Genomic DNA, 13,604 nt, shown 5'->3' with positions numbered 1-13,604 from the left:
ATTCGCAAGATAAGATAATAGATAGATAATTGGTAGTTGCTAATAGTTTAAATAACTATTTTCCCACTGTTGGAGGTGCAAGGCAACGCGCTTCATGTTGTTTCAACCTTTCCGGCCATAAGCATTGGCTCCGACGCAGGTTGGAAAGTGGGGGGGGGGGGGGGCAAGAGAGATTTTAATGATCATAACAAAAGATCTTTAAAAAAGCTCTATTGTCTTGCAAAAAAATGGGAGGGAGCATGCCCCCAGACCCCCTTCGTCAGAGGCCCTGATAATATGATTTGATAACGATAATGTTGTCAATCAAAGACGATAATGTTTTTTTATGACGATGATGACCATTGATATATGCGAATGAGTTTCGGATTCCAGCTGACCAATGATGTATGCGAATGAATTTCAGAAAAACTCTCATTTACAGCAATAATTATATAGTAAATTTTTATTTCATAGATGAACTATAAATTACAACAAATGCCAGTTTCCCATTGGGCAGGTTGTTGTTTATATTGGAATTTTCAAATAATTTGGCATCATGAACGCTGTCTGGCCAGCGGCACTCCACATCCATGAACTTTCCTAGGTAGTCACAGACTGCTTGCTGTTTGCACATTCAGTGAATACATTCCTTTTTTAGCTGTAGTAGACTTGGGAATTTAAACCAGGACAGATGATTGGAACATGTGTACCATAATTGCACCCAAAAGCCTGTATCATTCCAAATTATATTTCAAACTCTGAAACTTTTGTTCTTATTTCGTCTTCAGTTCTTGGTATGTATTTAGGCCCAAGAGACTGCTAAAGCTTCGCGAACTTTAAAAATTACTTTGAAACTGTGCATATGGCAAGCCCAAATGCATTCGCCGTCAAATTCAATGAACTAGTGTTTTTCAATAATACAAGGTGACTGCAACTTTTTTTTCTACTGCAAAGCACGATAGTTAGATGATGAAAAATTTGTGGAGATATAGGGACTCAATTGTTGGACAAGATCATAAAATTCTTCTCTTGTTAATCTAAGGCTTTTCTTCCAAGAATCCTCAGGTGCTTCTCCCTTTAACATTTTCAGCTGAGGGGCAAGTCACTCCAAGAAAATATTGTACAACCTCGTGAAAACCCTATTGTTTTAATTGAAAATCCCTAGAAATCCTTTTGTTTTAGGGAAAATCTCGTACGCTATTTGCAAGAATGAATCTAAAATTCTAAATTGTCCCTTGTTTTCAGCCACCATAAATCAGTGCTTTCTGGTCTGAACCACGATGCTCTCTTTTCTCTGAAGCCTTTTGGGCCCTTTTGAGTTTGCCCTTTTCTAACTTACGAAGGCTATCTATATGCCCGATTTGACGTGTATAAAATTGAAAAACGCACATTTTCTAAATGAAAGGAAGGTCTGGAAAAATGTAACAGCGAGTTCAAAATAAGAAAAGAATGTGAATGAAAATATGAAAAGAATGTGAATGAAAATGAAAAGAATATTAATATAGCATTGGGTTTCACACTTTATTAATTACGTCAATGTTTTGTGCGAAACAGAGGTTAGTGTCTTTAACATCCTATCAAAACGGAAGTGACTAAGATTGCTCTTGCTGTTTTTTGTTTTGGTCCGCTTGAATTCAGACCAATGGCTTAATCCTCATTATCTTGATCAGGGTTCCTTCTGACAGCGTGACCAAGTTGACGAATCCTACAGAAATGGCAAGGACGTTGTTGATTTTGGCTGTGTCGATTTTCGTTGTAACAAATGGCTTTCTTCTTCGAAGAAATCACAGAAATTGGAACGGGAGATTCCGAGGTTTGTAAGCGCGATATTTTATATTGTCTGAATCAGTTACTGCATCCTATGTCAAAAATCTTTAGCAAGTAAGCCAAAGGCGAAATTATCAGCTTGGGCCTTGAAATTCAGGAGATGGGTGATGCCGACATGGTTCTAACTTTTCGAATGCTCTGAAACGATTTTCCAACGCAAAGTTTGGATTTTCGGGGAGACCAGCCTTACAAAATATTTATTTCATTCATAGATAAATTAGTTTATTTTACAGTTCGTTTGACGTATCTCTTTAAGCCAGGGCCGCGGAGAGGATTTATCGTGGTTGAATCACGCTGGTGGCTATTACTTCTGTAGGCTATTTTGATATGATTCAAACAGATGAGACATATTAACGGCTCAAAGGATAAAAAATATAAACATCTTAGCCATACGTTAAGCATTTCGTTATGATTGCAAAAAAAACCGGTAACATGACGCACTTTTCGTCCGCCACTCTTTAGTGCATAAACGTTGAATAATGATCGAAACTAAGCTGATTTCCAGGTGTGGTCGAAAGTAACTTGAGTAGAAGAAAGACGCGTTTGATAAGAATTTATCCTTTTACTAATCAGCAACCACTAACCTCGCACCTAATTTAAGAGTCCAAGAGAGAAAACTAACTTTTTTCTGTCTTTACAAGTCAAGATCTTTTTCATGTAGTGTCGGACGAAAAGTGCTTTAATATGCTATGTTTCCGGTATTTCGTGCAATCTTCAAGTTTTGGCGTACCAAAACTCATTTGGCAATTGTTTATATTTTGATTTACTTTCATTTACTAAATTCAAACAAATCAGGTCCACTGTTGCAAACAGATTTACGTGCCACAGTTTTATTTATGTGTGACTCTAAGTCACCTTCTGCTGAGTAGTAGAGTTTTGGGAACCTCTTAAGATGAAGCACAACTGTTTTGAGGTAGATGCCATTCGATCTCGGTCAGAAAACCAAGAAACAAGAGAGAAAACCAAGCAAAGCGTCAGTACCGTAAATCCTCGAATTGCCCCCCTTGGAAAAAGCCCCCCCCTCGAATAAGCCCCCACCTTGGAACTACAAATGGTCAATAAGCCCCCCCCTCGAATAAGCCCCCACTGCTATAGTAAATTCTCGAATCAGTCCCCTCCATTTGATGATTTTTGCCATCTGAGGTTGCCTATGGCGTTTTATTGAATTGCCACAACAAATTCATACTTTTGGTAGTAATTAATTAAATTCTCATAAAGAAATTCCTACAATAACTTTTTAAGTCCCCCCCCTCGTATAAGCCCCTCCCACTCGAATAGGCCCCCATCCAAAAATATCAAAAATAAATAAGCCCCCAGGGGGCTAATTCGAGGATTTACGGTACATTTAGGGGGTTTCAAGAATTTAGGAGCTTTGATAGAAGGAAAAACAGGGCCAAGGTGCCTTTTTCTGAAAAGTACACTTGCTCAGCCTTTTGCCAGTCTTGAACAAATTTTAATTTTAGTTCCTTTTTAGCTTTTATGAACTCAAATTGCGTGAAAAAAGTTGTACTCTAGCAGCATGCTCACTGGCCATCAACCCGAAATGTGAATTAAAAAATTGCTCCTCCAAAATGGTTTTAGGCGCATGTATCCTATCCCAATTGGGAAATCTGTGTCCTGATAATTGCTATGAACATAGATTTTCTTGTCCACGTTAGCAAATTCAAAGACGAAAAGTGTGCAAGAGATTCACGAATTGCCGACGTTATTGGAGAATTCAAAATATATTCCATGTGGAAGGGAGGACTAGCGTTGATTTTCTAGAGGGGCGAAACGTAAAGAGAGGATAAAGGAATATTTATATGGTGTATTTAATGGTGCAAAGACTTTAGTGAAAAGCTGTCATTTTGATATAAGTATAGCTTTAAGAAACAGGCTTGTATAAAATCCGTAAAAGTCTCATTAGTCTAGTAGTCAGTGGCTGTCTCTGCCTAAAAATAGACGTTGTAAATTTCAAAACATCAGAAAGACTACTACAACACTGATACAAAGCAACTCGAAAAAGAAAATAATCAGGCCTCAGCTTCTGGAGGCAAATGGCCTAAGTGACTAATTGATGGATTTGAGATTTCAGTAAATTCGCTTGCTAACTTTGCCCACGGAGGTCTGGATGGTTGACCCACAAATAATTATTGAATGGATGACCGTACGTCACTTGATACGAGTGCCGGAACCTAACACAAGCACAAGCTTAACGCGGAAATTCCCCAAAACTCGGAATTTTTTAGTGACAAAGAAGTTCGAGATATGCAGAATTTATCAATTGAATTTGGAATAAGGAATACAGTGGGACTTCTGATGAATCAAATCAGTACACCCCTTAACGTCCTCTTCTGGGTAGTTCATAAAATTTCTTCACATCAAACTTTTGACCTCCGATTACGATCGAGTGTCTAAATTTTAGTCCCGCTACAGGTTTTAAAACTTGTGGTGTCTGTATTATGACATCCACAACGACATAAAATTAGAAAACTTATAAAGGATTTGACCACAAAAATCTTTGTACTATACGTAATTGTACTATACGCATTTTTATAGGGAATCTAGTTCGAGACCTAGTCCATGAACTTCCTTCTTTCTTGCTCTTTTCGATCAAATCGTAGTCCTCAAAGTTTCTTAAAGGTAATGTGTCCTTATAAAAGAGCTGCGTGTACCCAACTTGTCAAGCCATCTATCGAAAAAACGGCTTGAGATTGGTCAGTATTCCTGCGATGCAAAACTGCTCACATGAAAAGCTAACTTCGCAGCAGGGTAGATAAACAGAGCAACCGTAATGGCCGGGGCGATGAAATGTAAAATCACATGTTTTTGAAAACCCCCGCAGAGTTGCTTGCTTTAGCTGGCACGTTACCTTTAATAGTTCCTTAATTTACTTGCACATTGGGTGCCATGGAAATTGGTAACTGTACTTTTCTTTTTTGTATAGATTCAAACAAGTATTACACAATGAAACACTCGATAGCTGCCTTCATAGACACATTTATGTTATTTTTAATTACAAATAAATGGAACCGGCTTCCTAACTCTTTGTTGTTTGCAATGATAAAAATATTCAAAATTGGAAAATTTCTTAGGGATTTGGACTTGTACTAATGGTTCTTTATTTTTAAGCCTTCTACATGTAAGTTCCTTACAAAGTGGTTCCTTATAAAAAAGCGTGTATTGGCAAATGCCCCTCCATTCGTACATTTTTCTCACTTCTCTCCTACTCTCCTCCTCCACACTCTCCCGCAACATTCCATTTCCCTATCTGCTACTTGACGCTCTGGAACCCAGGGTACTCCACCCCTCCATCCCTAGTCACGTTTCTTTAAGAGAATCAACTGTTGTCCCCTTTTATTACAAGAAAGGCAAGACATCCAGCTGAAGCACTTTCTCTGGATATGAACTGTCTAGCTCACTAAATATTAAACATTTTGTACTCTTATTAGGATGTTTTGCAGTAGAAAAGGTAATAGCCTGATAAACCGGATTCATGAAAGAGCAATGAGAATAGCTCATGATGATTATGAATCAACTTTTGAACAACTTTTAATAAAGAATAAAACAATAACTTCTCATAAGAAAAATCTACAATATCTTGCTAAAGAAATTTAAATGAATGCCCATATTACTTAAGAAACTCCTAATTCAAAACAGCGGAGCCACATAAGAAAATATATGGATTTAATACCGTATCATACAGATGTAGCCAAATATGGAACTCGGTCCCAAACGAGACAAAGTACTTCCCTACTTTACAAATATTCAAGATAAAAATTTCAGAATTTACATCGTTTAATTGTACTTGTAATCTCTGCAAGGAATACGTTAGCAACATCGGTTACATTTGATTTACATTATATTTAGCGTTGGTAATTCAAATTAGTTGGTTTTTATTAGCTTGAGTATGCATAGCTAGAAATTGTACCAACCTTAGACAAAAAAGAATGAAAAATAATAGATTTTACACATTTGTGATTGTTAAAAGAATGGTGCAGGTAGGATGATGCATTCTCTATTTGAATTCACTCACAGGACGACAAAGGTGCTCCATTTACGGAACCAAAGCTGTTATCGACGAGCATGGACTTGTGAAGAGCTGTGTTTACCACTGTGGACCAAACCACCAAGAGGCCTATTCATACGTGTATGGAGAATATTGCAAGCGTGAGTTAACCTCAGTTTTGCCTGTTTTGTCTGATTAACTTTGGTTTAAAACCTTCAATAATTCAAACATTAATCAAATTGCTTCATGATAAACTTTCCTTGGATTCTAATTCAGTTTCGATTTGATCAGTTTTCGAAACTGCCCATGTTGGCAAGTTCACGAGTTTCAATACTGTGCTCTAGGCGATTCTCCTGAACATAAAAATCGAAGTCACCAGTATAACCTGAGGCAAATCTTCGATAGCCTTTTGATTTTCTCTGATTGTTGTCTTAGAAAATAGTTTTGTCAGGATGTGAAAGGCTCGCTGACCCAAACGACCTGGTTGAATGGCCAAGGCATTTTGATTTGTAAAAATAAGCAGATATTTATATTGGATATTTCGTTAGCAGAGCGTTAAGCCTGGTACTCACTGGACGATTATCACTATTACCACGATAGCGATTATCACGATAAAATATTCCTTGACAGTAGGATGCTCAGCTAAATCATATAGTCACTGACGCGTTAATCGTTTACTCAAAATGACTGTTCACAGAAACAAAAAATTCCTTGCTATGATGAGCGTTTTATACATTTAAGAAAACGTAGACAGAGAAGAGAATAGGTAAAAGATCGAGAGAAAAAGACGAGGTTGTAGGTCAGGGATATTTTGAAAAATAAAACTTCAGTGAATATCATGGATTGGCTCGAGAACAGCGACTGAAGGGCCGCGAATTTCATTACGGATATTTTCTCACAGCTTCAGAAAGTTTCTCGTCGAATTGAAATTTGTGCTAAAAAACGACAAAGCAAGCCTTCTTCTCTGCTGCCCTCCTTTGACAACCTGTTGCTTTTTTGACAAAATGCACGCAGAGGTGTTTCACTAGATTTTTGTCTGTTGATCACGTGGAGGGAAAAGTTGCCTTGAATCAAACTCAAAAGATAATTTCCCTTCTTGACGTGTGCCTTTAAGCTGTTACCTTGATATTTATTGGTCAGTTACCAGACCCAAAAGCCTGAATAAGCCCTTCCTTGTATGCAGCACTACCGCATGGATGTTTCTCCGGCGACTGTACTCGATGCGTCGAAGGTTTTCTTCGCCTCTTCGATCACGGCAGCAATCGATGCGTCTTGCATTGCCCCGATGGCTACGAGGAGCAATTTGGAATCTGTATAGGTATGGGCAATCTCGGCTTCATTCCAAGTATTTGGCCATCTCCCGTCATCGCCATGTCATTGTAACCTGTAAACGTTTCTTCGTTGCTTTGGTGGTCGTCGGTATCTTCATCGTAACCATTTTCGTCGTAATCGTCGTAGTCACCAGCTGTCGTTACCGTCGTCGTCTTATTCGTCGCTCTTGCCGTTTACCTTTGTATCGCATTTAACTGTAATTATTATTAGTTGTGATACCAATCGCCTCTGAAGTTACTTTGGCCCCATCATTATCAGCTCAACCCGAGTCATACTGGTTGTGTTGTAGGCATAGTAAAAATGTACTGTTGTAGCACAGAACATTGAATAATTACATGGATCATGTTATCTTTTGATTGAAGCAATGTTGATGCCTTTTAGAATTACCTTATGGCTGCAAAGATTCTGGCTGTACACAATGCAGAGAGGGGTTTTTTTATTTGCCGTACCCCCTGTTTTTTGGAACCAGATGCAAACGAGACTGCCCTAAAGGATACTTCAAAGATCACTCGAGAAGTCGATGCGAGAGTAAGTCTCTTTTCTAATACCAAGCCTTTAATAATTTGATACAGTTTCCATGGGGGTTTCGGGTGCCTTTGGCAGTAACATTATGAGATGTGCTTTTTTAGTTGGTCTGAATTCTGAGTACTTTAATACCAAGTACTTTAATACCTCCAATGCTTACCAAAATTACTAAGAACACTGAGCAATTTGCCAGTTTTTTTTAGTTTCGTTCCCAAATGTTACTGCTCCCACTATTCCTCCCTCTCTAGAGCAATGTTGATACTTTCAGCAAATATCATACAAAAATGGCTTTGAAAAAGCAAACATTATAACATAGTTAATTTTTCGTCTTACACTTATCAGAGTATAAAACATCAGAACGTAGATCGAAAACTCTACGCTAGGAAATATATATACCCAGTTGTGAATCGAAAAAGGCCTATCAGAAACGCGAGCACATGACTGTTGAGGTTGCCCAATCAGTGCCGTTTGCCTACTGAAAATGTTACCAATGGAGTCCTAAGATGAAAATGAACTCCTTCTGCGTTGTTCGAGAGCCGAAACCTTCAGTCCTTTGTTTCGAAACAGCACATGCGCATTAATAACAGTATTCGTACAGCTGTTCTGTCTGGGACCACACAACTCTTGAACTTCCCGCCAGGTCTTCAAGTGATAATGCGCGTGTGCAATTACCCGGAAACAAGGGATAGTGCATTTCTGGAAGACAGGCATGATCCATCTCCAGAACAAAGCGGCTTTTCATGATTAAATGTAGATAGATTCCAAAACTGCTATATGGAATGACGATCGGGCTTTACCAATTATCCGAAACATATACCGTAAACTTACATTTTCTGTCTGAAGGGCTGAAGCATTGATTAGATTTGGCGCAATTACTCTCGCATAGAAAGACAACTGTTTTATCTTTCGATAATTTCAGCTATCGAAACGAGTTAATTAAGGGGATATTTCTTTCATCGAGATTTTAATTTTTAAATTCCTAATTCAAGAAAGCAGACGCAAGGAAGGATGTGCAGATGTTCTCTGCTACAAATGTAACAATGGATACTACAAACACGTCGACGAAAACTATCACAACAGATGCGTCACGAAATGTCCTGAAGGATATGGACCATTTAATGGGCGTTGCAGAAGTAAGTCTCCATTTAGCCTAATTAGGATACCATGATGATAAATATAAAAAAAATTCATTTTTCGCACCACAATCTCTTTTACTTGGCACCGAGTGGACCAAATATGTTTACAACACAAAATGTCACTTTGTTTTTAACATGAAAATTCTTTGATTTATAACATTAGTTTAAGGTTTAATAGATCAAGATTAACATGGAACATTGTACATGCATTTGTAGGTATTCCAGAAGGGTGTTTAACTGCCAACTGCTCCGAGTGCAGAGATGGCTACTTCTATTATGAAGGAGCGGTCTTCTTTCAAAAATGCAGAGAGAGTTGTCCGATAGGATTCCATCCTGACCACAACCTCAAAGCTTGCATTCGTAAGTTGAATTTATAAGCAAGAATATTTCTATGTTTCAATATTGTTGGCAGTCATATAGGCACTATATATCCCATTCCATGTACAACATTTAATGCTATAATTGTATCACTGTTTATGCTCAGTGTACTGTGTTTTTCTAAAAATATATACAAGATTTGATAATTCAAACTGATGTTTCATGAAAATTGTTTTTGCACTGGTGCATGACGACAGATAATGCACTGCTGCCGGATTTGGACTATTGGTCTAGTAATAACCTGTGTCTATGTTTGTATGCCCAATGCCAAAACCCTAAACTTGCATTTTTGCCTTATCAAGTTTGGATTTATTTACAAAATCTGAAAATACTAACGGCGATCAAAGATGCTCCTTTTTTCATGAGTTCCTTCGAATTGTAATGGTTTGGATAGATAACCGGCAAAATATGGATTGTGCTTATTTGTAATCATCTCTTAGCATGTGGGGATGTTAACTGCAATCAATGCGATGAAGTCCCTTTCAAGTGCAACAAGTGTCGCAGCCCATACTCTTTGCTGATGGATGGCAAAGAAAGTGAAAAACACTGCTTTACAGCTTGTCCAGAAGGGTACGTGCGCTCGTTTGATTACCAAAAGTTTGTGTTTGTTTGTGAGTCAATTGAAGGTAAGAAAGAAGTAACAACTACAACAGAACCAGCCTACACCACAATTCCAGATACAACACCCCAAGAGGTTACAACTACAGCGGAACCAACAACTGCTCCAATTGCGTCGACATTGGAAGAAATCAAGACGAAAAAGCCAATTATAACAACAAAGGGACAAGAGGTGACAACAAATCCTACAACAGCTCAAGGTAGTACTTTGTTATATGAAATACATACATGAAAAGGGGTCCAACTTTTGGAGCGTTGATCGAATTAGTATTGGATATGATTCCTCAAGTGACCAAAAGGGTTTTTGGCGCTACACCCTGGACCAAAACCTTTCTGTATTTATGTACAAAACAACTTTAACATTATGGATAGAAGTAAAGTAAACAAGCAATTGAAGAAGTCACAGAGGAGGAAGTGGTCGAAGATCTCTGAAAAACTGATAAGGGAGCTGATAAACTTGCAGCATTAAGTAATAGAGCGTTCCAAGCCCTCTGCTACTAGAAAACTGAATGCGCTTTATTTCAAGCCTTTTAATTAAATTTTTCTTCAATGCATCTTCAGGAGGAGTGCAAAATGTTGCAAAATAGTAGCTCCCATAACACTACATCCCTGAGTCCTGGGTACGATATCGTGTGGTATTTTTTTGTATACAGTATCATGTGAACAGGTCTCAGGCGATATCTACACACAAACGTTTTAACCTAGGTTAGCGGGAATTTTTTAAATATAGCAAAAATCTTGAGATACCTCTACCTATGGTAGAAAAAGCAATTCTTAAATTTCCTGGCCCCTCTGTGAATGTATTATTGGACAAAAATGGTTTGCGTTTGAGGAATCTTTGCGTTTCCAAATGATTCAACTTTCAAATTGTTTATATGTTTGTATTTTCTATGCATGGAAAGTAAAGTTTTCATTTGAAAACATATTATTGTAGACGTGGCCTTGTAGTCAAAAGATTTGCGGTAAAAACTCTTGTACAAATCTAATAAATGATAATATTGTGGTCTTTTGAGAGGATGGTTTAAGTTTGATCAACATTATTTAAAAAACAATGTTTTGCTTCATGGCAATGTCGTTTTACATTCCAGGCACTCATTAAATCGTTCTCCGTGGTTGTTTTGATCGAGCGCCTTTCCGGATAAGGCCTGTGGAGTAAGGGTTTGTGGAAAACAACATGGGGTGCGGTACTTTTGTGACTTCTGTCAAACACAGCTTACCTAAAACTCTAAAAAGTGATAAAAATGGGCAGAAATGGGTCATATTTAGGTAGAGGTTGTTAAAACATGTGATTGAGATCTATGAAAGCATGCTTGTTGCTAAGAGACTTAAAAGCGTAGCTGGCATTGACAATTTGAATTTGAGTTCTATCTTGGAAGATCAACTACTGAAGCAAGATTTGTTATAAGACAAATCCAAAGAAATGCCACCAGAAGAAAAATAATTTTCTTGTGTGGTCAGAAAAAGTGCTTGATCGAGTTTCAACGGAGTGTTAAAATGTGGCTGAAGGAAATGATAAGGAGGAAAAGGATGGTGGCTATAGTGGTACTAGATAGTGTGAGCGGCACCCATGGGAACATCAGAAGAGTTTTATACTTGGGAGTCCAAGCACAAGGGTTCTGAATTTGCTTTTATTTGAGAAATTTTAGAAGACACGAACAATGTGGCAATATTTTGTCAATTCAAATGATTTCACTATGTTATCTATTTAATAGTTTTTAATATATCTTGGTGATACATTAGAATAGAATATATGAAAAATTTTGTCATTTCTTTACAAGTATAATATCTTTTTGTTTCTTTAGTCACTCCTTTACAAGTATAATTAACAAATGTTGCTAGTATCTTCTTAATTTTGATTCCCAGTCACAACAACAACTTTTCCACTTCCTGAGGGATGCAGTGATCAAGAATGTACACAGTGCTCTGTCGGTTACTACAGGCTGGTCACTCATGGAAAGTCTGGATGTCTTAAGTCATGTCCTGGGGGATTCTATAAATCAACATCAGAATGCCTTGGTAAGTTTTGCATGAAGAGTTTCTCTGTTTATCACGAGAACAGTTTTTCAGAAGACTGAATTCCTACCCTTGTGTCCTTGACCCCATTGAGTACACAAGACTTTGTGTAAAAACTTTGACTTCCTACAAGTCTTAGTTCTGTGTTCTGTTCACAGGCTTTATTTTTGAACTTCTGCTGTGAAGGAAAACCTTTTTTCTTCTGGATCCTGGCTTCCTGTCATTGCTGCTCTCCTACAGTAGTTGTTCAGAAACGGGGCCCATGAATGAAACTCAGAATGAAGACTTTTAGCAAGACAAGTAAGAAGCTTGCTTTTGAGTTTTCTGTACATAAAAACAGGTAAATACAAGTACTGTAAAAAATTATGCAGTAATTACAAACAACATGAAACATGAACAGTTTATTGAGATATTATAACTTGAATGTGCCTAAAGTATATTCAATATCACAGTTTCATTTTAAGGCATTTTAAGGACATACTTGTAAATACCAGGCCACTCTTTGGCACTAAAATATGTTCATTTAGCTTTGCCATTTACTGAAGTTTAAACTTTAATCCAAATAGTTTCTTTACTTTAATCTAAACTTTAATTATTTGGTGGGTTATCATCATTTTAGCATGTTCTGAGCCGAGATGTAGCTCATGCTCAAAGAGTCCTTTCCAGTGCGAATCCTGTAAAACAGGATTTTTCCAGTTCTCATCAAATGGAAACGAGACAGTCAAATGTCTGGACAAGTGTCCCTTGGGGTACCAATCTGTTAAGAAGAATGGGACAATATTCTGTGAAAAAGAGCCAATCCCAGGTAAATAAGAAAGAGCAGAAAGTGATATATTCTATGTCAATTTAAATGCTCACAATTATTGTTGGGGAATTTATATGTAGGGCAAAAAAGATTTGATTCTGGTTTAATCAAGCAGATGATAAGCCTGCTTTTTTTAACTTTTTTTACATGGATTGATTACAATCAAGGATTATAAGCTTGTTTACAATGATAGTTTATAAAAAGAAAGTTTATAAGCTGTCCTCAGAAACAAAAGTGGCACCTCTGTGAGTGGCAAATAGGTACTTTACCTCTGTTTCTGAAAACCAGGGTGTGTCCCCTGTGCCCTTAGTTTTAAATCTCTACATTTAAGTATCTACTTGAAACATGGAATTCAAAAAAAATTAAAGTTACTAATATTTCGCGAACTGTAAAGAGCTAAGGATAACCAGTGACATGGTTGTAGACTATACTGGGCACAAATATTGGCATCTTGCATTCATGGTCAAAGTTTGGGTTTATCAATTTTCCTTTTGAAGAGAACTGCTCCAAACGTAAGGTGCTCTTAAAACAAGAGACGATTCCAGTGAAGAGGCAGACCTTGAGTAAATTTTGGTTTTAGCATCTAGATGCTGGACATGAATTGCATTGTAGTCTTAAAATGTTTGATTTTAAAATTATCCTCCCCTTTATAAAAATCTTGATTGGAAGTTTATATTAGTCTTAGCTGAGTTGGTCAAAAACCAATGATTGCTTGCAGGCCAAGAGATTTGTTACAAACACATAACAAATACTTAAGTTCCTAAAAAATCCAGACCTGGAATATATTTGAACAATTTTTTGGTGGTACAGAATTTGAAAATGGCTTTGAAAAAAGCAAACATTTTACAACATACTAAAAGCTTTTTCTTCTGACACTCCTCAGAGCATAAAACGTCAGAATAGGTTCCGAAAAAACACGATGGAAAAATATATACCCAGTTGTGGATCGAAATAGGCCAATCAGAAAAACGCAAGCACAAGACCGGTATAGTTGACCAATCAG

General features: G+C 37.4%; 2 protein-coding genes across 3 annotated transcripts in view; both read left to right on the top strand.

Annotated features, from left to right (window-relative positions):
• Nucleotides 1-13,604, top strand: part of LOC135682338 (aladin) — a 310,265-nt gene that overhangs the window by 172,103 nt on the left and 124,558 nt on the right. The window lies entirely within an intron of this gene.
• Nucleotides 1-13,604, top strand: part of LOC135682306 (uncharacterized) — a 32,446-nt gene that overhangs the window by 16,146 nt on the left and 2,696 nt on the right. The window contains exons 2-10 of one of the 2 annotated variants that reach the window (XM_065197144.2): nucleotides 1,650-1,792; nucleotides 5,824-5,955; nucleotides 6,978-7,112; nucleotides 7,508-7,654; nucleotides 8,641-8,784; nucleotides 9,004-9,147; nucleotides 9,606-9,983; nucleotides 11,647-11,799; nucleotides 12,416-12,601. In XM_065197144.2, coding sequence (XP_065053216.2) covers nucleotides 1,693-1,792; nucleotides 5,824-5,955; nucleotides 6,978-7,112; nucleotides 7,508-7,654; nucleotides 8,641-8,784; nucleotides 9,004-9,147; nucleotides 9,606-9,983; nucleotides 11,647-11,799; nucleotides 12,416-12,601 — 1,519 coding nt within the window. In that variant the 5' untranslated portion in view covers nucleotides 1,650-1,692. Of the gene's footprint in view, nucleotides 1-1,583; nucleotides 1,793-5,823; nucleotides 5,956-6,977; nucleotides 7,113-7,507; nucleotides 7,655-8,640; nucleotides 8,785-9,003; nucleotides 9,148-9,605; nucleotides 9,984-11,646; nucleotides 11,800-12,415; nucleotides 12,602-13,604 lie in introns of those variants that run through there. The other variant, XM_065197145.2, reaches the window with a different exon arrangement.

Source organism: Rhopilema esculentum, chromosome 16 (genome assembly GCF_057945365.1).
Source record: "Rhopilema esculentum isolate cy_ngs chromosome 16, ASM5794536v1, whole genome shotgun sequence".
NCBI classification, from domain to species: Eukaryota; Metazoa; Cnidaria; class Scyphozoa; order Rhizostomeae; family Rhizostomatidae; genus Rhopilema; species Rhopilema esculentum.
This window is presented reverse-complemented; position numbering and strand designations above follow the sequence as displayed.